The sequence below is a fragment of the Poecilia latipinna genome, unplaced genomic scaffold, assembly GCF_001443285.1.
Source record: "Poecilia latipinna isolate Pla-1442-1.1 unplaced genomic scaffold, P_latipinna-1.0 Scaffold1242, whole genome shotgun sequence".
Taxonomy (NCBI): Eukaryota; Metazoa; Chordata; class Actinopteri; order Cyprinodontiformes; family Poeciliidae; genus Poecilia; species Poecilia latipinna.
In genome coordinates, this window is record NW_015113858.1 from 356,975 (window position 1) to 375,536 (window position 18,562).

At 40.2% G+C, this 18,562-nt stretch overlaps 2 protein-coding genes across 2 annotated transcripts in view; both read left to right on the plus strand.

Moving 5' to 3' along the window:
* The window catches only part of rnf213b (ring finger protein 213b), a 36,502-nt gene extending 23,136 nt beyond the window's left edge, over positions 1 to 13,366 (plus strand). Inside the window, exons 40-65 of the mRNA XM_015054317.1 lie at positions 129 to 229; positions 351 to 530; positions 1,109 to 1,254; positions 1,340 to 1,439; positions 2,080 to 2,191; positions 2,316 to 2,514; positions 2,610 to 2,797; positions 2,932 to 3,054; positions 3,479 to 3,580; positions 3,814 to 4,056; positions 4,356 to 4,437; positions 4,804 to 4,838; positions 4,934 to 5,037; positions 5,188 to 5,332; positions 5,418 to 5,574; positions 5,661 to 5,755; positions 6,829 to 7,077; positions 7,900 to 8,035; positions 8,124 to 8,204; positions 8,996 to 9,179; positions 9,885 to 10,086; positions 10,179 to 10,256; positions 10,458 to 10,655; positions 11,658 to 11,747; positions 12,354 to 12,532; positions 13,072 to 13,366. Coding sequence (XP_014909803.1) covers positions 129 to 229; positions 351 to 530; positions 1,109 to 1,254; positions 1,340 to 1,439; positions 2,080 to 2,191; positions 2,316 to 2,514; positions 2,610 to 2,797; positions 2,932 to 3,054; positions 3,479 to 3,580; positions 3,814 to 4,056; positions 4,356 to 4,437; positions 4,804 to 4,838; positions 4,934 to 5,037; positions 5,188 to 5,332; positions 5,418 to 5,574; positions 5,661 to 5,755; positions 6,829 to 7,077; positions 7,900 to 8,035; positions 8,124 to 8,204; positions 8,996 to 9,179; positions 9,885 to 10,086; positions 10,179 to 10,256; positions 10,458 to 10,655; positions 11,658 to 11,747; positions 12,354 to 12,532; positions 13,072 to 13,210 — 3,648 coding nt within the window. The 3' untranslated portion in view covers positions 13,211 to 13,366. The remainder of the gene's footprint in view (positions 1 to 128; positions 230 to 350; positions 531 to 1,108; positions 1,255 to 1,339; positions 1,440 to 2,079; positions 2,192 to 2,315; positions 2,515 to 2,609; positions 2,798 to 2,931; positions 3,055 to 3,478; positions 3,581 to 3,813; positions 4,057 to 4,355; positions 4,438 to 4,803; positions 4,839 to 4,933; positions 5,038 to 5,187; positions 5,333 to 5,417; positions 5,575 to 5,660; positions 5,756 to 6,828; positions 7,078 to 7,899; positions 8,036 to 8,123; positions 8,205 to 8,995; positions 9,180 to 9,884; positions 10,087 to 10,178; positions 10,257 to 10,457; positions 10,656 to 11,657; positions 11,748 to 12,353; positions 12,533 to 13,071) is intronic.
* Positions 13,367 to 13,616: 250 nt separating this feature from the next.
* On the plus strand, positions 13,617 to 16,924 carry cep131 (centrosomal protein 131). Its single transcript, XM_015054298.1, has 3 exons — positions 13,617 to 13,715; positions 16,530 to 16,726; positions 16,814 to 16,924. Exons 2-3 carry the CDS (start codon positions 16,541 to 16,543, stop codon positions 16,910 to 16,912), a joined length of 285 nt encoding a protein of 94 aa, XP_014909784.1. The 5' UTR covers positions 13,617 to 13,715; positions 16,530 to 16,540; the 3' UTR covers positions 16,913 to 16,924.
* The last annotated feature ends 1,638 nt before the right edge of the window (positions 16,925 to 18,562 follow it).

Genomic DNA, 18,562 nt, shown 5'->3' on the forward strand with positions numbered 1-18,562 from the left:
ACTAATGAGTTTTCTTTCATATTAGTTATCGTATGCGTTCGCTGCCTGATGGAGACTTTTCAAAGGTTCAGTAGCTAAAATAAAGTCAGATGTTTTTGTTATAAAGTCTGTTTTTTTTTGTCCAACAGCTGATGCAGGAGTCTCCTGATGTTAGAAGTGTAAACACGCTGGAGCAGCTGATCCGGATTCTCAATTCCTTCCATGACGAGTGCATCAGCAGGGACCTCAGGTCAGATCTTGTCCTTTGTTTGTTTTGTCATCATCTCTAATTTAGGAGATTTTACCTTATTATTGGATATAAGACTATACATTATGGACAGTAAAGGTGTGAATGACCCTTTATGTTGAAGGTTTGGAATCTCCTGCCCAGTTTGCCTGTTGGAGTTCACTGAACCGTCCGTCCTGCCCTGCCAACACGTCATCTGCTTGCCGTGCCTTCAGAAATGCGTTCAGCAGAATCGACGTTTCTGCCCGAAATGCAGGACCGAGTTGCCAAACAATTTCACGCCAACTGTTTCCCGCGGCGTCAAGTGAGTTGAAAAGAGTAATACAAAATCCCTCTAATGTCCTGTTCTGCCAGAATTTTACTGATGAAAATAAATTACAAAATAATTGTGCTGATCCAACCTGAACCAATACTATCTACCTTATAACCTTTGTCAGAGTTTCCTCGCATCTTTTGAAGTCTTAAATTTATGTCTGTAATTAAGGCCTTGAATGTCTTACGTTTATAAACAAAACAAAAAAAAGTTAATTGGCATTAAAACCTTAATCACGTGTCTTAAATATTTTCATGGTAGGACAGTTTAATCTTTTTTTTTTTCATGGGACTTTTCTGTCAGGAAAAAGTTTGAGTCACAATCAGACGTTTCATTGCATTCTGTGATTCATTCATTAGCAGCTACCTCTAGCTAGCTGCTAATATTCCCTTACTAGCAAGCTTTTTGCATCTGTCATGGGTAAGTGTACATTTATCACCAGTTTTTGCCGCTGGCTCACTTCTGTTGGTTTGGCTTGGTGCTTCTTTGTAAAGAAAAGCCACAAATCGACCCCAGAAACTCCCAACCATCCCCTATATTTATCTTTTTTCTGTCTTAATGTAACTCAGGGTGGCACTCGAGCAGCAGGCAGCCATCAGACGCCGGTGCAACTCCTTCTTCCTGGAGGTCGTGTCCAGGTTCTGTTTGTCAGAGGGGCAGAAGCCCGAAGAGGGCGTGGTGGAGCTGCTGTTCTCGTTGCTCGTCTCTGCTAACGGTCAGTGACTGAACGAGTCGGTGTCAGTGAACACGCACCAGGTCATTAGCAAATACTGAGGTGTCTCTCTCCGCTGTCGTTGCAGGAGACGTTTACCGCACCAGAGAGCTCACTCCTTTCCTGGAGTGTGTGGATAACAGTCCAATGGTCCGATCGGTGCTGCCGAAGCTTCTGCTGCAGTACAGGTGAGGGAGAAGGCGTAAACAACTTCTCATGCTGTAGTAAAATGCACAGCTATTAAAGCTGCAGTATGTAACTTTCATAAAACATTTATTTTTTAAGTATTTATTAAAACTGTCACCATGTTCTGACAACACTGCAATAATCTGTAAAAAAAAAAAATCAAACTCCTCCTCTTCCTCCCTGTGCTGCTATTGCAGTCTGCAGAAAAACATCCAGGCAGAGCGAGGAGGAGTGTCTAATCGCTGTCAATCGATCAGTTTGTGTATGCGCTGCTCAGTGTGCTAGTGGTGGAGAAACAACTTACCGTTTCAGGAAAACCGTTTATCTGCCATCGTTGATGGTCGTTCTAACTAGCTTGAGCAGCTGTGGCAGGCTCTGTTGATGGGGAGAAACTGTAGTTTGTTCTGTAGTAGCAGAGAACAAAGTGGAGAGTGTAGGCAACGTGTACACAAGCATGATTGGCAGCGCTAAGACCCTCCTTCTGGTTCTGCTCATTTTTTTTGTCTAACAAAGCGGTGCATTTCAGCACTAGGAGGAGAAATCTCAATTTTTTTCCCCAAATTATCTGTCACAAACCAAACTGTCACTACAAACATATAACAACATATTTTTATAGAAGTTTAACCAAAGTACATGTCTTAGTTTTGACCAGGTGAAGATTCACATCCAGAACTACCTGAGGAATCTGGAGAACAATCTTTTGGACCAGGAGGACCGAACAGAACTCTACCTGCTGTTTGCCAACTGCTTCCAGGTTCACCGGCTTTCAGACTTTGTTATTGTGTTGCTGATATTTGTTCACAAACAAACTGAAACTTTGGACCGATGACAGTTTGATTGCTGTTACAACTGTGAACTGCTTCTTTCCGTCCTCTCAGGATTCCCTGCTGTGCTCAGCAGCCAGAGAAGTGGATCCTGCTGCAGAGCATCAAGCAGACGTCAGATTTCTGAGCAGGATTGCGAGGAAACAAACTCCGGACAGACAAGAGGACCCAGCAGAGTTTCTCCTTAACATCGCCAGACTGAAAATCTGCCTGAACACGGCTGCCAAGCTGCTCGAGAAAACTCCAGCTCAAGGTGATCTGGTTTTTAAAAGCAGCTCTGTAGTTGCACATATGTGCTAGAACTGTGGAAACGAATATGCATGTTTTCTTTTTCTGATGAAAAAAAAGGTGGACAGGCGATGGCTACAGAATACCTGCGTCAGGTGAGAGGGTTATTTGAGTACGGCGGCAATGATTGGCTCAGAGTTTACCTGCTGCGAGCGCTGCACAGGTGCTCTGGGATGGAGTCCATCATGTCCCTGATGAACAGCCCGGCCTGCAGGTGGATCTTCCCTGCACAACTACTGCAGCTCCAGGTGCAACACTTTGATACATCATTTTGTTTTATTTTTTTGTGGACTATTTCACAGTGATTCCGACTGATGCTGTAAGTTGTAATTGTGCTGTTAGGATATGATTTAAATAAAAATAAAAAATTTTTTTCTCTCAGAGAATGATTCCAACAAATGTAGACCACTTCCTTTGCTGTGGGACGTCTTACAGAGATCTGAGAAACGCTGTGGATCAATTTCTCCTGGAGAACCGGTCCAACAGCTTTGTGACCGAGCTGCAGGTGAGAGCTGCTCCAGAGCTGAAGCATTACTGACTGATGTAGCCTCATGTCTCCTTATAGCCACTAGAGGCCAACAAATCTTAATCATTTTAACTTTTGGAAAGAAGTTAAAATGATTAAGATTTGGACTGATTTCCACAGCATCCGATGAGCACAGAGTGGCCACATGTTGGCTGTAATCATCAGATATTGACAATATTTTTTGTGTGTGTTTTGTGACTTTAATTTATTTTTTGTGCAATTAACGCCAGATTGGAGTTGCATATGGAGTCTGTATGCAGTTATGTTAAAAATCATGCTAAAATACATGTATTTGTGCATATTAGTTTTATTGTTTTTACTATTTATTGCATTACTGCTGCATATGCGAATTTCCCTCTTCGGGATAAATAAAGTATTTTTTCCTTGTGCTTTCTGTCTGCAGAAGCTGAGAGGATCTCAGGTCAGCCTGGTGGCTCTGGCTCTGTTTAGACGGGTCACCTGCAGGTACAGATCACCTGATACCAGCATGCATCCTTCCACACAGGTACACCCTGTCTACAGTTCATCTGATGTTCTTTAAAAGGAGTCCAAAAGGCTAAAAACTTTTGAAATTATTTAAGGATTAAGATTAAAAGGAAAAGCTGTTTGGCTTGTGTAGCTTGTTTTAAGAGAATGTTCAAAATGTTCTGTAGACTTTCCATTTCCTGGTAATTTAAATTGCTAATAAAATACTTGCTCTCAAATATTTCTAACAGCCTTTTTTGTACGATCGTTCAGGAGAGAGAGAGACTGAAAGCTCTCCTCAGAAACATCGACCGGAATGAGCTGAGGGAGTTCTGCTCGGCTCTTCTGATGAATCGTATCGGCCGAACAGGGTCCGATCTTCACATCAGCTCCGATCTGTCGGGTCTGAGACAAACTCTCCTGGAGCTGCTGGTCCATCTGGACTCTGTGCTCCTCTGTGGAAATCCTCTTCTGGTCCCACTTCATCTGATCGCCTTCCAGCCTGAGAACGTCCCAGTGAGAAGCTTGTTTATCTGTGTAAAAGAAACTCAGTTTTGTAGATTCATGTCACTTTTCTTAGTTGCAACCACTATATCTGAAGATGAGAGACAGCAGTCTTACTTTTTAATGATGCGCAGGATATTAACTGATGAACAAATTCTTATTTGACACAAAATATGCATATCTACACATGTTTTTATATTTCAAAATCTCTTTTCATATTGTTAAAATCCAGAATAATCTCTGTTATTTACTGTATGGACTTCACCTACCTTCCTCATTATTATTAATTTTCATTTTTCTTTTTCACCCAGGACCTGTACCTTCCAACTATGCCAGATGATCACACAAGTGAAGCCAGACAGTGGCTAAGAGAGCAGAGACTCCAGGAGTATAGTAAGTGTTAACATTATGATGTCATATCAAGTTAATAAAAATGGATTTACATCAGTTCTCAGATTATGTAGTATTATTAAAATAGTGATTACAGTAAAGAAGGAGAAAAACCCCCCGAAAGCTTGAAAGTTGCTGCATAAACAAGATGAAACTGTAGAATCGTGGGAGAAAACAAGAAACGTATATTAACAGTAAGGAAGAGTCAGTAAGCGTTCAAATGATTAAATAAAGACAGACATATAAATAAATAAAAAACTTAGGATTGTCCCAGGTTTTCTGTAACTTTTTTTTCTGAATTGTCGCATCAACTCTGAGCAGCTTTCCTGCATTAAACTTCTTAAATGTGATGTTTTCCTTTATTTTTAGCCTGTGCAAATGGACATGTTTGCTTTGTGGGAGAGGTAGGCATTCACTATTTGTTTTAATCCCTCATAAACTATTAGCAGCATAAAATGAGCTTCATTGAGTCTGACATTAATCCTGTGTTGTCTCATAGTGTGGAAAGCCAGTGGTCAGATCATTCTGTCCTGACTGTGGGCTTCCCATTGGTGGAGAAAGACACGTCCCGGTGGCAGGTTTTACTCAGCACAACCACCACAGGTGAGACCAATACAAAAGCACTTTTTATTGCCTTGTTGCTGAAAACGTGCTGTATAAATAAAATTATCTTTACCTTCTGTTGATTTAAGTTTTTGAACAATTTCACTTGCACGTCTTTGTTTAATCCATTTATTTTGGTGTAAATGTCAGGGACCAGACCCGGACAGGACACATCCTCGGTGAGGCTCATCGGAGATCCGACGTTCCTGAAAGACAGATGACGTCGGCTCAGTCCGGCATCCTGCGGCTGCTGATGCACCTCGCTATGCTTCAAGGAGCCGTAAAGAACCACAGAGTGAGACTGGACCTCATATTTCTCATCACTTTTTAATAATATTCCTCCATATTAAGACAGGACAACCTATGTCTCATTATATCAGAGAGTCAGTGAGATGATCCATATCCATCCGCTGGATGTTTTCCAATTTCTGTGGCACCACCTGGAGAGGGACATGAAAGTGTTGGGAAAAACTCTGGACCAGAACAGTGACGACACAGCAGTTATGGTTCATCTCATCCTGACACGACTCCCTGAAGGTAGAGCCATCTTTACGACGACCTTTCATTGACTTTTAGGTCGAGAAGTGAAAACGTGACTTTAAACGTGCCAATATTTGATGAAGCTTCCAGAGGAGCGAGACCGGATCTGTCCTCCAGACAGGGACGGGAGCGATGGGAGAAACTCGTCTGTGATTCTGCCATCAACCCCGTGCTTCAGGTAAAAACGCTTTAAGGTGTTTTAAAAATAAACAAGTTAGAAATCCAAAGGTTGTTATGCAGTTTGGAAAATGCAGGATTTGATTTAAATGTTTTCCAGGTCTGAATAAGTGGGAAAAAATGGGGGAATAGTTCTGCAACTAACCATTATTTTAGAAATCAATTATTCTGTTGATTATTTTGATACTTAATCAACTAATCAGATAAAAAAATGGCACTTTCTACAGATTTTATATTTAGCCACTTAGTCTTATTTTTTGCAATACTAGAAATACATTAAAAAAAATACAAATTCACAATAATTAAATTATATTTTTAAATAAGAAAATATAAATGTTATTGCTTAGCATGCAATAACAGAGCATTCATTTAGTGAACATTAGCAGCAAATGATAAATCTGCAGCTAAATAAAATTTTCCTAACATTAACATATGAAATGACCTTTTGGCTCGACTTAACATCAGTACGGTGTAGGGCTAATCTTTTATTTTTTTAGATTAACCAGTTAATAACTGGATAGCAAAAGGTGCTTAATATGAGCTTTTTACTTGAACCAGATGAAGCTCAAACTCGGCTACTTGATGAGTTTTGGACAGAACATATTTACAGACAAAGAATGTTTTTTTTTAATCTTAAAAGCAAAATGTTTATATTTTTGTGGAGCTTTGGCTTTAATTACTGCTCTGAATGTGTTGCTCTTTTAGCATTTTTTTCTGTCTTTTTACTCCATTTATGAAATAATCAATTCCCAAATTAGTTGACGATTTTTTCAGTAATTCATTAATCGCGATTAATTTGTTAAATCGTTGCAGCCCTAAACAAAGAGTAAGCATAAAAATGTTTCTATTTCCAAACTTTTATTTGCTGTAGTTTTCTGGAAATTTGTCTCTGGTTCTTGCAGTTCCCATATTCAAATGTTGACCAACACAAAAAGTTTTTTTCATTTTGTAAAGGTGTGTTTAAAAAAATACCAAAAACTCTGGAAACTTGTGTCTGAAAGCGTTTTCATGTTTTAAACTCTGAGACGTTTCTGACGACGAGTGATGGAAAGCCTCTCTTCCTTCCTGCTTTAGGACCTGCAGAGGAATCTTGGGGAAGCCCAGGAGAGAATCGCCTCAGATGACGGACTCTCTGGAAGCCCCCTGATGACGCTGCTGTTTGCCGACCCTGGGAGGATGCTGTCCCTGCCCTCTAACTGCCCGACGGATCGCTCGTCCTTCTGGACTCTGCGTGAGACGATGACGGTGGAGCGCTTCTCTCAGTTGGTGGGAGAGAAGTCAGGACACGACTCTCTGCCGCTGCTCAGCTTGTTCATGAAGAAGGTACCGAGCGCTTCGCTGGCGAATGGGCAACACGTTGTCATCATTTGTTTTTTAGGGACAGGACCTACAAATATCACCCCCAACCCCCCAAAAAATTTAACTTTTAGCTTCTTTTTTGTGTTCATGAACTGATTCTGGTGGTGATATAGCACATTTATTAACCCATTTGGATTGGAGTTTTAATGTCCTTGTAGGGTAAAGTACCCAAGTAAAATTGGCTCTTTGTCTTCAAATTAAACCAAATTGTTGTTAAACATTTGTGGAGCAAAGAAAAGAGCATTTTTGCTTTGATTATTTTAAAGATATTAATCAGGGTTTCCAGAGATCATCAAAGGTCAACCAGCCAGTCAAAATCAAACAAAATATGGTGTCAGTCAAACTGAGCTACGTTAGTAATGTTTTGTGCAGTTATAGTTTTTAAGATTAAGAAAAAAAAAAGAATTCCTGCAGACACCAGAGATTAACTTGTCCTATAGCACACACATTAACAAAATGAAACAAAACTGATATAAATATTTCTTTCCTATGTTTGTGCACAATTGATCGACACAAAATTTATTTTTTGTAAATGTGGACTGGATGCTTGACATTTGATGAACACTGGAAACATTTATTAATATCTTTAAAATGATAACGGCACAAACTAAAAAATCGTTTGAGGTAGAAGAAGGCGGAGAGGGTGGAGGAAATACATTTACATTTTTGGTATTTCTTCAACCCTTTTTGAAGCTCAAGCAGACTCTGTGTGTGTGTGCGTGTGTGTGTGTGTGCGTGTGTGTGTGTGTGTGTGTGTGTGTGTGTGTGTGTGTGTGTGTGTCTCAGGTACACTGTGTGCGGCAGCTCCATCACCTGCCTGAACTGGCTGCTCTTCAGTCGGACCTTCTGAGGGTGTTTCCTCTGACGTCAGTGAGCTCGGCTTCTCAGACTGTCGCACAGGTGCTGCAGCGAATCCCTGCAGGTGAAGCAGCATTTCCTCTTTGACTGAGCAGCTGCAGCAAAATGCAGGAATGCATCCGCAAACAGCCTTCTCTCATCATCCTCCTCAGGGTTCCAGAAGGTGCTGACTGAGAGGGTGAACAAATTCATCAACGTGTGGAACCTGCTCAGAGCCGAGGTGGCAAATAACTGTAAGGGTGGAGCCGTTTACATTTCAGTCTGCATAGCAACTGCAGCTCTTCAAATGGTGTTACATTATAGAATTACTGTGTCAATAACATAAGTTATAGTTAGCATATATATAAAAAACCTAACTTTAGCTGCAGGCTGCTGAATTATCCGGATAATTAAATTAATCTTTATATTTCCCTCAAATATAAGGTTTTAATTTAACTGTCTGGTTGTCTTCTTGTGTTTGAGGAAAACAGTTTTAAGTCTTCAGTGTTTGGTTTCATAATATTATGGGAATGTCGGGGCTTGGCGTATAATCTGCAGCACGATGTGGAAACATGATATGGAAACAAATACACATCAACATGCTTCCAACGTGTTTATCCTTATTTTCTTAAACTACTGCTTAGTGAAAATAGAGAAGGTCTCGAGGACCACTGAGATCAAGTTAAAAGGTTTACGGATGAGGGCAAATTATGGTGCATGATTCAGTTTTTAAAATATGTAGAATTTATTTATTTATTTTTTTACATATTTTGATTTATGTAGAATTCACGGGAATCATGTGACACCAATGGTTTTAGAAGAACTTTACTGTGTTTTGTTTGTTTTCTTGGCAAGAAGTTTACAGTTTATTGTTAAAAAAAAGCAACACTTCTTCTCTCATTTTGTTCTATGATTTTTTTTCCATTTGTTTGTGATAATCTGCATGATTCAAATGTGTCACTTATTTTATTTTCTGCATAGAAAAGCCTGATGAACATTATTTCTGCATCTGCTGACTCGTCTGTGTTTGTATTTGTGCGTTTAGCTGCAGATTTGGGGGCGGACGTAAATCTTTGTGAGAAGGAGCTGACGGTGGAGAGCTCCAGTGAGTATCTGAGGCCGTGCCGACGCGGCCCTGGTTCATGTCTCCAAACTCTGGTTGACTTCCTGTTGGAGACTCACAACGGCCTGGTGAGGGAGACCAGGCGAGTGAGCGGCCAGGAGGGCAGGTCAGTTCTGCGCCGACAGCAGCCTGAGGTCGTTGCAGTCACATGCTAGAATGGCCCAGTGAGAGTCAATACTAGAGCATCCTCGACATCTGGGGTCGCCCTGTTACTGATTTTGTGAGACTCCCAACTGCAGTTCAAGAATGATACAAATTCGGCCCATCCATCACAGGTATTTGATGCAAATTGAGATTTTTATTTTTGTTTGAAATAAGGGTAAAGTTATTGGAATGGAAAATGTTAAGTTCAGTACAAAATATTCACTTTTTTATAATTAAACTTTTATCATAAGTAGAACCAAGTCGGAGCAAAGACTTTAACTGAAAAGCCGACTTTGCTGCACCAAAATCAGCTCTTATCTAATTTGCTAAACTCGGCTAAATATGGGGAGCTTTTTGAAAGAAAGTGACCCAAATTCTGTTCTTGTAACTCTGAGTAAATTTGTTCAATCGAGCCCAAGAGAATTAAAAAACTAGATGCCTTGTTTGGTTAAAATTTTGCACATTTAGTTTATTGTTGAGTAACCGAAAAAAAAACAAAAACGTTTTTTTGTTTTTTTTATTTCTTTGGCTCACATGACAAAACGTTTGGACTCCCCTGCTCTACGTGAAGGAATGACTCTAGGAAGTTTATTTTATTCATGTAGATTTTAGATTCATCCATAACCTCTGAAACGCTGTTTTCCTGCCTGTCCTGTCACCTTCACAGTGACTACAGCGTTCCACTAGAGAGGATATCTGAGACCCAGCTGACTCTGTGCCACCCTGAGCGAGAGCTGCTGCCGCTCGTTTTAGCAAACTGCAACTACACTCTGCAGAAAGGCGGGCAGACGGACAGCAGCTACGACCTGCAGGTCATCCAAACCCAGCTGGCTCGCCGCTTCCTGGCTGGAAAACCGCTCATCCAGGCAGTAAATACTGTATATATATATACATAGCCTTAATGCAAATTGCAAAACAGTGAACTTTCTGCTAATCTGCATATTTTCTTTCTCTGAATCAGGACACTTCCAGGTACCTTAACAGAAGTTTGCAGGATTTCTCTGTGGTTCTAGCTGAAGTGAGAGGGAAGATTAATCAGGTAAGTTTTTTTTTTTCATTGACTCATTTTTTTTTACAGTTGGTTTTTTTCTTTTTCCTGGAACTGAGTAATGCCAGCTGCAGAATGTTTTCAGTAGATCTCCTTGATGGATTCCTGCGAGTCCAGACTGTCGGAGGTCAGAGAGCAGCACATCTGCTGCTCTCCTCTGGTCTGCTCATAGCCTCCGTGTGTCTGTCACAGGAAGCCCTGAAGGGCTCGGTGAGCAGCGCCACAACTACTGTCATGCGTTCGTACACTGACGTTTGTGATGCCGTGTTCGTGGTTGAGATCGGCCTTCGCTTCCTGGGAAAGGCAGGCGGAGATCCAGAGGGTCAGCTGCTGTCTTACCTCACAGACTCCCTGAAGATGGGTCCGCAGATCTCCAACGCTGTCGCCAAGGTGTGAACCGTCTACAAGTATCTCTGCGGCAGCAGAGATATCAGATTTATACTTACTGACGTTCTCCTGCACCAAATGCTGCAAATATTGTTCTGAAAATTAATCCTGTAAAAATGCATTTGACAACTTTGTCTTCAGGTCTTTGTAACACGTAGCCAATAAAATAAACAGCTCATATTGTGCAAAATTCATTTTCTCTCTAAATTTAAAATCCATTCTCAAAATTTAAAATCTGTTCTTAAAATTTTTAGAAAGTGTGGAGGATTCTCGTTTATATTTGTGCAAAAACATTTCAGTTTATATTTAAAACTGATCATAAAATCAACTGTAAATAAGCACTTAAAAAAATACAATTTCCCATACTACACTCTATAGGAGATGTCCATTTCAAAAACACTAGGACTTAAAATAAACAAGTAGTTAGACCTAAAAGTATTCATACTCCTGAAGATTTAGATATAAAACCAGTTTCTGATTGGAAATGAGACAAGCGTCTCTCAAAAGATAAAGTTAAAGGAGTTTCAACTAATTAAACAATAATTTATCTTAATTAGAATTAGTTTGATAAAAATGGGATGTCAAAGATTATTTATGCACTTCATAGTAATTAATGAAAGAATCTATATTAATCAGAACAAGCAAAACTTTCTATTGATTACCTGTCAGCTTTTTGAACGTTTCCGCTGTTTTAATGTTGAGCTTTAAGTCTTTGTGGTTGGAAGGACTCTTCGCCATCACCCTTATCTTTAGTTCCCTCCACAGATTCTCAATCTAATTTCTCCAAACCGTTATTACTTCTAGTCAGAGGAAAAATGTTTGACAAATTGAAAGATTGCTTAATTCTTCCAAAAATTGTGGACTTAACTATAGATTGAGTGGGAGATGTTTTAGTTCCTTACTGCTTTATTGCTGGCTACAGCCTTGACATTCTGCTGTTATATCTGAACAAAATTCACATTTCTGATTAATTTTAAAGCTTTGGGGGGCATCTTTCTCCTTCAGGGTCTCGGGGAAAGCAAACTGAAGCACAGCATCTTCACCTGGCAGCTTCTCAATTCTTGGAAATCGGAGCTCATGCTCAGCAAGAAGCAGGTAAGTCTGAAAAATCCCAGGAAGCTTCAGTTTGAATGCAAGTTTTTTTTTTTAATTAGTTTGTAAATTTTGTATGAAAAATGTACAGCTTTTGTGGTAAAAATGCAGGCTTAAAAAGTAATTTGCATTAGTAATTTGAAAGCTTCGAAGTTCAGACATAAAACTAAACAGATCGAAGGATATTCAAGAAAAGAAACTGTCACTGTAGAAAGAGAAATTGTATTTATCTCGCGAAGTTACTTATTTCTTTAATTTAAATTTTAATGACTGCAGTGTTCTTATTATTACTATTATTTTAAAAATGTCTTTTATTTAACAGTTTACATTTACAAACAAAGGGTATATTGTTCATTATAAAACAGTATTTTTTTTTTAATAATGAGTGGGCCATTATTTGTCTTGATATATTTATATTTCTCTCATAGACTTAAAGATTGTAAGCCTGTGAGAGAGTTTCATCTATAAAACTCTTTCTCACAAAAACGATTTCAAAAACCTTGTGAAGTTCTGTGGAAGCACCTAAACGTCTTACTTCTGACTCCAGACAGATCCAAACCACAGAACATGGTTTTGGGTTGTAACGACTTTTCTGAATGCTGGTTCCAGGACCCGTTTCACAAACTGCCTCCAGAGTTCCAGCAGAAGCTTTCGGAGGAGGAGAGAAAAAGGATGAAAGCTTTCTTTACTGTCACAGATGTTGAAACTTTCACCTTGGAGCTGCATGAAATCCTGCTGCTGAAGACGAGCAATGCGTTGCCCGAAGAGCGTTACCAGCCTCAGTGGGAGTAAGATAAAGCGATTAACATTTCTTCTTCTTCTGTGAAATGTAATTTACAACGTGTGTGTGTGTGTGTGTGTGTGTGTGTGTGTGTGTGTGTGTGTGTGTGTGTTTGGTTTTGGGAGGAGGTTGCCACCAAGTCATAAAATCATCCCTAAAGAATTTAAAGTTATGATTTTGGTTTACCAGATTTGGGAGGAATTTTTTCAGGAAGTGTGCCTATTGTCAGTTAAAGATTACCACCAGGATCTAGAGGAATCTGGTGAATCCTGACAGCTTTAATCAGAGCAACGTGTGGCAGCCTTAACTGGCAGTCTCCCAGACCCTCAGGGATTTGGAGCCTTTTGACTTCCAGGATCAGAGCGTGACCCCTCCAGGCAGCCATCTGTCAGCAGAAAAAAGCTTAAGTTGTACCCCCTCTGCCACCGCTCACTCTTGTTAAAGCAGCAGCTGGGCCAGAACTCAAAAGGGAATGCATGGGGTGAAAACAATAGATCCAGAGCTGACAGTTGTTTTCTCCATCTTCCCCCTCCCTGCTGTTTGCAGCATCAAGTGCATCTTAGAGAGCCATTTGGAGCAGAAAAAGCTTCCACCTCTGCAGGGACTGGAGGATTTACCAGAGGACATCCTGCTGGGGAAAGGAGCTGATGTATGGAGAGCTGCTGTGGAGTTTAAAAGGAGATAGAAAACCTGGAATAAGATGTATTTATTTGTTTTAAATAAGGGGACCTGATTATAATTACATTTTCCTTTCCGTTGTGTATATATTGCAGCATATTTTAATTGTTCTTTATCTCTTAATTATGTCCTACAGGGTCAGTTAATAAAATTATGAATAAAACTTTGTCTCGTGATTATTTGCAAATGCTCAATTTGAGAAAGTGTTGGTTTAAAAGTCAACCAAACCGTTTGGGAAGACACGCCCCCTATAATCCGTACATTAGGCTGACACTTCTCTGCGACCAATCAGATGAAAGAACACGCAAACGCTGTATCCGTGTCCACCAATGACAGACGGCGGGGGGTGGGGATTTATCCGTGTTGTTACCACAGAGATGATGATACGCGTTATTTGCTCCACTGTCCACGGAGGACTTTCGCTGTTTATCGGAGGATTTTTTTGGAAATAAAAGCCACGTCCGTGGGAGCATACTCCAGATTATCCACCATGATGCCATCCCGTCCGTGAAGTGAGTCTTTCCTCCAGAGGAGAAACTGATATGTTTGGTTTTACGGCCGTTAAGGGAACAGTTAGCTTGAAAGGCTCCCACCAGACTTCATTTAAAAAGCACCGTTTTTAGTACTTTTCTAATAAGACATGTTTGCGCTGTTATCATTTCAACTGAATCTCGAATTACGAAATCACAAATTTTACCCATGATTTAAATATTATCATAACGTTACGGAGCATGTATCCTTTTGTGGTAATATTTAAATTTGGGTTATGTTAACTTGCAAGTGTTGCGTGTAATTCTGTGTTTGATTCAGAGGTAGGCCAAGCAAAAAAGGAAATTAGGCAGGTGCTTAGGGTCTCCCAGAAACGTTTTTACAGAAGTCAGATGCAGTTAAGTATATTTTTATTCAGTACTAATTATACAAAACAAGTTATTGGGTATACTTGCAGCATTTTCAGGACTTGTCCATCTTCCACCATAAAGCTACAGCCTTTTAAGTAGTCCTAAAGCTTATGAAAAGTTAAAACCTACAGTCACAGAAAGTATTTATCTTTTTTGTTAAGATGTTACCAGGGGGAACATTAAAAAAAAAAATCTTTGATACATGATCTGCTTTATTAGTGGTTAAATAATGAAGTATTTAATTTTTGACAGTCTCTTTATTCAACCTAAAAATAATGTTTGTTACTGTAGAATATACTAAATCCAGCTGAGAAAACAAAATTACATTCCATTATTTTTTTTTTGATAGGAAACAGTATGGTTGAAGTCTGAAATTGAAATTAGACATAGATTTCTGATGACAAATGTTATGGAGGTATTGGATGACATAAATTTAAAGACTTATGCTTTAGAAGTGCAGTTTTTAAAATCTCTTGATCAAATCAAATACGTTTTTTTTTTGTTGGAGCAAAACATTAATGACATTTTAATTTTTGCTGTTAACATAAATGAAAATTATAGCTGAATAGTCTAAGTATATCTACCAACAGGAACTACTGAAACTGCATCCTGTGATAGTAGGTAAAAAGCTGGTTTTGAGGTGATGTTGCTGCCAGAAACGTCACCGGTCAAGTTTTTATAGCAAGAATACAAAGCAGCAGACCAAAGGAGCATTCTGTTACATAATTTCTGTTTTATCCTCAGCCAGTGTTATTATTTGACCTCCAGAAACAAGAACAGAAATTTTCTTTAAGTGTTATTACATAGATGATGTCAAGTGGCTAATGTGATTAAAATAATATACTTTATGCTCACTTTATTATATCATGTGCTGACTTTTTTTTGTTTGTTTGTTTTGCACTAAGTATGACATAGTATAAATGTTTGAATACTAAATATAAAAGAGACGTTAGCTGAGCTATGATGACTGATGGGCAGCAAAATTTATTGTCATTTAAAATCTTGGAGGCTTTCAAAGCATCTTAAACATGCTTTTAGTTTTAGGACCTCTTTTCACAGCAGCTTGCAGACATGTAGTATGTAGACATGTAGTTAATCTGCAACTCTATTAACTAAATGTTTCTTTACCAAAAACTGTTCCTGTTACCGACTGGGTCAAAGTTTGTAGTTAAGAACTACCAAAAAGTAGCTTTTTAGTAAGCATTATTGACCTTCAGTGGTAGTACACCATAAATACCTTAAGTTATTTAGGTCACAAATCAGATTGTAGATTTATAGCTGACGCAGTAAACTATTTGGAAACGTAACCAGAGGATTCCATGTTCTTCCAGTGGCTGGGAATTTAGTGAGTGGATTTGTTGTTGGGTGTTGCGGGGGGAGCAACAGGTTGCTGTTCTTCAGCGGTTCAACTCTCTGAGTCCTCATGTAAACAACATGCTGAACTGACTTCATCAAACAAGCTGTTAAAATTTAACTCTGAATATTATTTCAGTGCAAGTCAGCAGCAGCAGCAGAAATAGATGATTCTGCAATTATTGGGTGTTTCAGAGGACTAGAGACTAGAGTACTCGTCTTGAATGTCAACTATATGAAAAAAAAAAAAACATACCTTGAGCATCCTCTTCACAGTATAACTCTGAAGATGTTTAGTTATAAATATTAAAAAGATATCTTAATGACCCTTTGGAATTTAAAAAGTATTATTCGCTTGAACTAAACTGAATTGATGAAGCAGTTTGCAAACATTTCATGTTGCTAGATTTATTGTGTAGTTATGAGGAGAATTATACCAGTGTAACAGCTGAAAGACACCTAAACTGGTTAAACTCAAGTTATTAAGACTTTTCTATTGAGCAATTTATTCACCCAAATTTGTTTTTAATCACTATGTTTTTTTATTGATTTAAACTTTACAAACAACAAATTTGATCTCTTAATTCATCCGTAACATTCTGCTTAAACACAACCACCTAAGATCTATAGCTCTATAGATAATCTATCTATTTAACTGTGATGCAACCGTTGACAATTGCGCTTAACTCAAATTTGTCTAACTCTTTTTCTTTCACCTCAGAGCTTTTGCAGACGCAGAGTACTAATTTTAGTCGCAGTAATAGTAGTTTTTATTTACACGCAACAATTTGGAAGGTTACGGACTAGAATCCAGCTGGTCATACGACCTGGCACAGGAGAATAAAGAGTCTCTAGTGATGAAAAGGTGTGTCACCACAGTCACCTTCCGTTTAACTTTTTTAATATTTATGTTCAGGTAGGATTTTGTTACCAAAGCAGAGCAGTAAATGCTAAAATGTCACAACTTTTGAACATTACATTTAACTACTGGTAATCTGCTTGATATGTAGTGTCAGTGCCTCTATTGTTTATTACTTAACGCCCTCCAAAATGCCTTTCTGCAATGTTTTCCAGATTTTAGAAGCATGCATACGACACGCAGCGCCTCGTCTGTCCCGCCGTGTTCTTCTGGTGATGCTGTGGACCTCAGCCTGTTGGGCTCTCGGCTCTCCATATCCAAACGGCCCAGCAGCGCGTCTCCAGGGAAGCACTTCTCTCGGTCGGTGTCGGTGTCTGTGGCCGCTGATGGCAGAGGGAAGCGCAACACGCTGGTGGGCTTCTGCTAAGAACAGTTTGTTTTTGTTTTGGTTTTTATCGACTCCTCCTGGCCATTCCCAACAAAGCTTCTCTACCCGCAGAGCGACACCAACTCCGGGAGCTGCCGTTCCATCAAGAACCTACGGCGATCCAACAGCACCACTCAGGTCAACCAGCAGGCCAACCTTGGTTTAAGGTGAAGACGCACACACACACACACACACACACACACACACACACATATGCACACGTTCTGGATCAGGAGTGTCTATTTTTGAATCAGTTTTTCTTATTTCTCTGAGTCAAACTAGTTTTTTGTCATTGACACAGTGAAGTGTGATCACAACAGGATGTGCAGATTCATGTCTGCTGTGCCTCAGGCTGAAATCCTGTCGAAATCAAATATTTTATGGCGTTAACTTAGAAATATTTTCAAGGAATTTTGCAATATTTCGACTTGCGTATGATGTTAAAGGTGACGTTTTGTTACTCGCAAAGTTGGTCACTATAACTTGAGATTGAATAAGGCTGAGGGAGCAATGTCATAAAATTAAGAAATACCGCCCAACTGCAGAGTTGGCATCAATTAAGCCCAGTTGACTTGACCAGGTTTGACTCAAAACTATGCATTAACGTGAAAAATGCAGGGATTTTTTGCAGGAATTTACACAACTGCTGGAGGGACTGATTGATGTAATTTGGCATCTGGAGTATTAAGGGCCACATAAAAAGCTATGGCGGCCTGGATTTAGCCCCTGGACCTTGAGTTTTGACACGTGCAACAAATCGCAAAATTTGAAGGAATCGCTTTGTGTAATTGTCAGGAGAGAATTTGGACTTTGCAGGTAACACACACAGTCTGTGCGCTGTGATTGTGTCAGACCCTCAGCTCTGTTGTGGAGCTCTTTAGACTGAAGCCTGAGCGACAGCTGGCAGCCCTGAAACTTTGTCGTTTCGGACAATAGGAGTTGTGCTCCTAAGTTATAGCGTGGGGAGAAGTCGGGCGTTTGCTGCTGGGGTCTTGGAGGGTTTCCGGGCCTTCTTTGTTCCGTGTTAGAGAGGGGGGGAGGGCCAGGACTTCTCGGGTCAGGTTACCCCCTCTGCCAGAAGCTGGTAAAAAGAGAAGAGTGTGTTCACGTTCACATTCTATTGTCCGGCAGCTGCCATCAGCCTCCTCCTCTCCCTCTCTCTCTGCTTCAGCTGGAGGAGGGGGCTTTAAATGTAGAGACTCTGAAAATACCCCCCCACAGTCCATGGAGTCTCTTTAGGCTCTCGGCGGGTCACTCAGCGCCCCCCTCCCCGCTGCATCTATCCCTTATCGTCGAGCACAAACTGGAGGAATGTGCTGCCTGAATAGAGGAGTCAGATAGCTTTTCACTGGGCCAGCTGGCTGCGCCCCCCCCCCGCCTCCTCCCGAAGACCCATGAATTCAGTTAAGACAGATTCAGCCAGACTAGGGGGTCGCCCCCCATCTGCTCATCGTGGCCCAAGAGGCTCCAGGTCCTCAGGACCGACATATGGACACATTTACTTGGAATCCATCACAGAGTTTCTTCCGAAGAAGACAGTCAGCTGCAGCACACTGAATTCCAGAAGAACAGAACGGGAGGGGTCCCTTTTATCCAGCTGCCATGACGACGGTTAATCACAAAAAGCTGCTGTGATCCGAGCTGTCAGAAAATCTGCCAGACGAGCTGCAGCAGCTCAGACAAAACCGAAACCCACGTTGGCCTAAAGCTGCCGTGTCATCCTCTTTTAAGGAGTCGCTGAGATTAAATTACATTTGTTCAGCTTCTGGAATAAACGTGCCTGGTTTGTGTGTGTGTGTGTGTGTGTGTGTGTTTTTTTTT

What these genes read in the sequence shown, in the direction of transcription:
- cep131 (XM_015054298.1), top strand. Translation starts at nt 16,541, where the DNA reads ATGCATACGACACGCAGCGCCTCGTCTGTCCCGCCGTGTTCTTCTGGT. An exon ending in GAGGGAAGCGCAACACGCTG is followed by an intron (nt 16,727 to 16,813) that starts GTGGGCTTCTGC and finishes CTCTACCCGCAG; the next exon opens with AGCGACACCAACTCCGGGAG.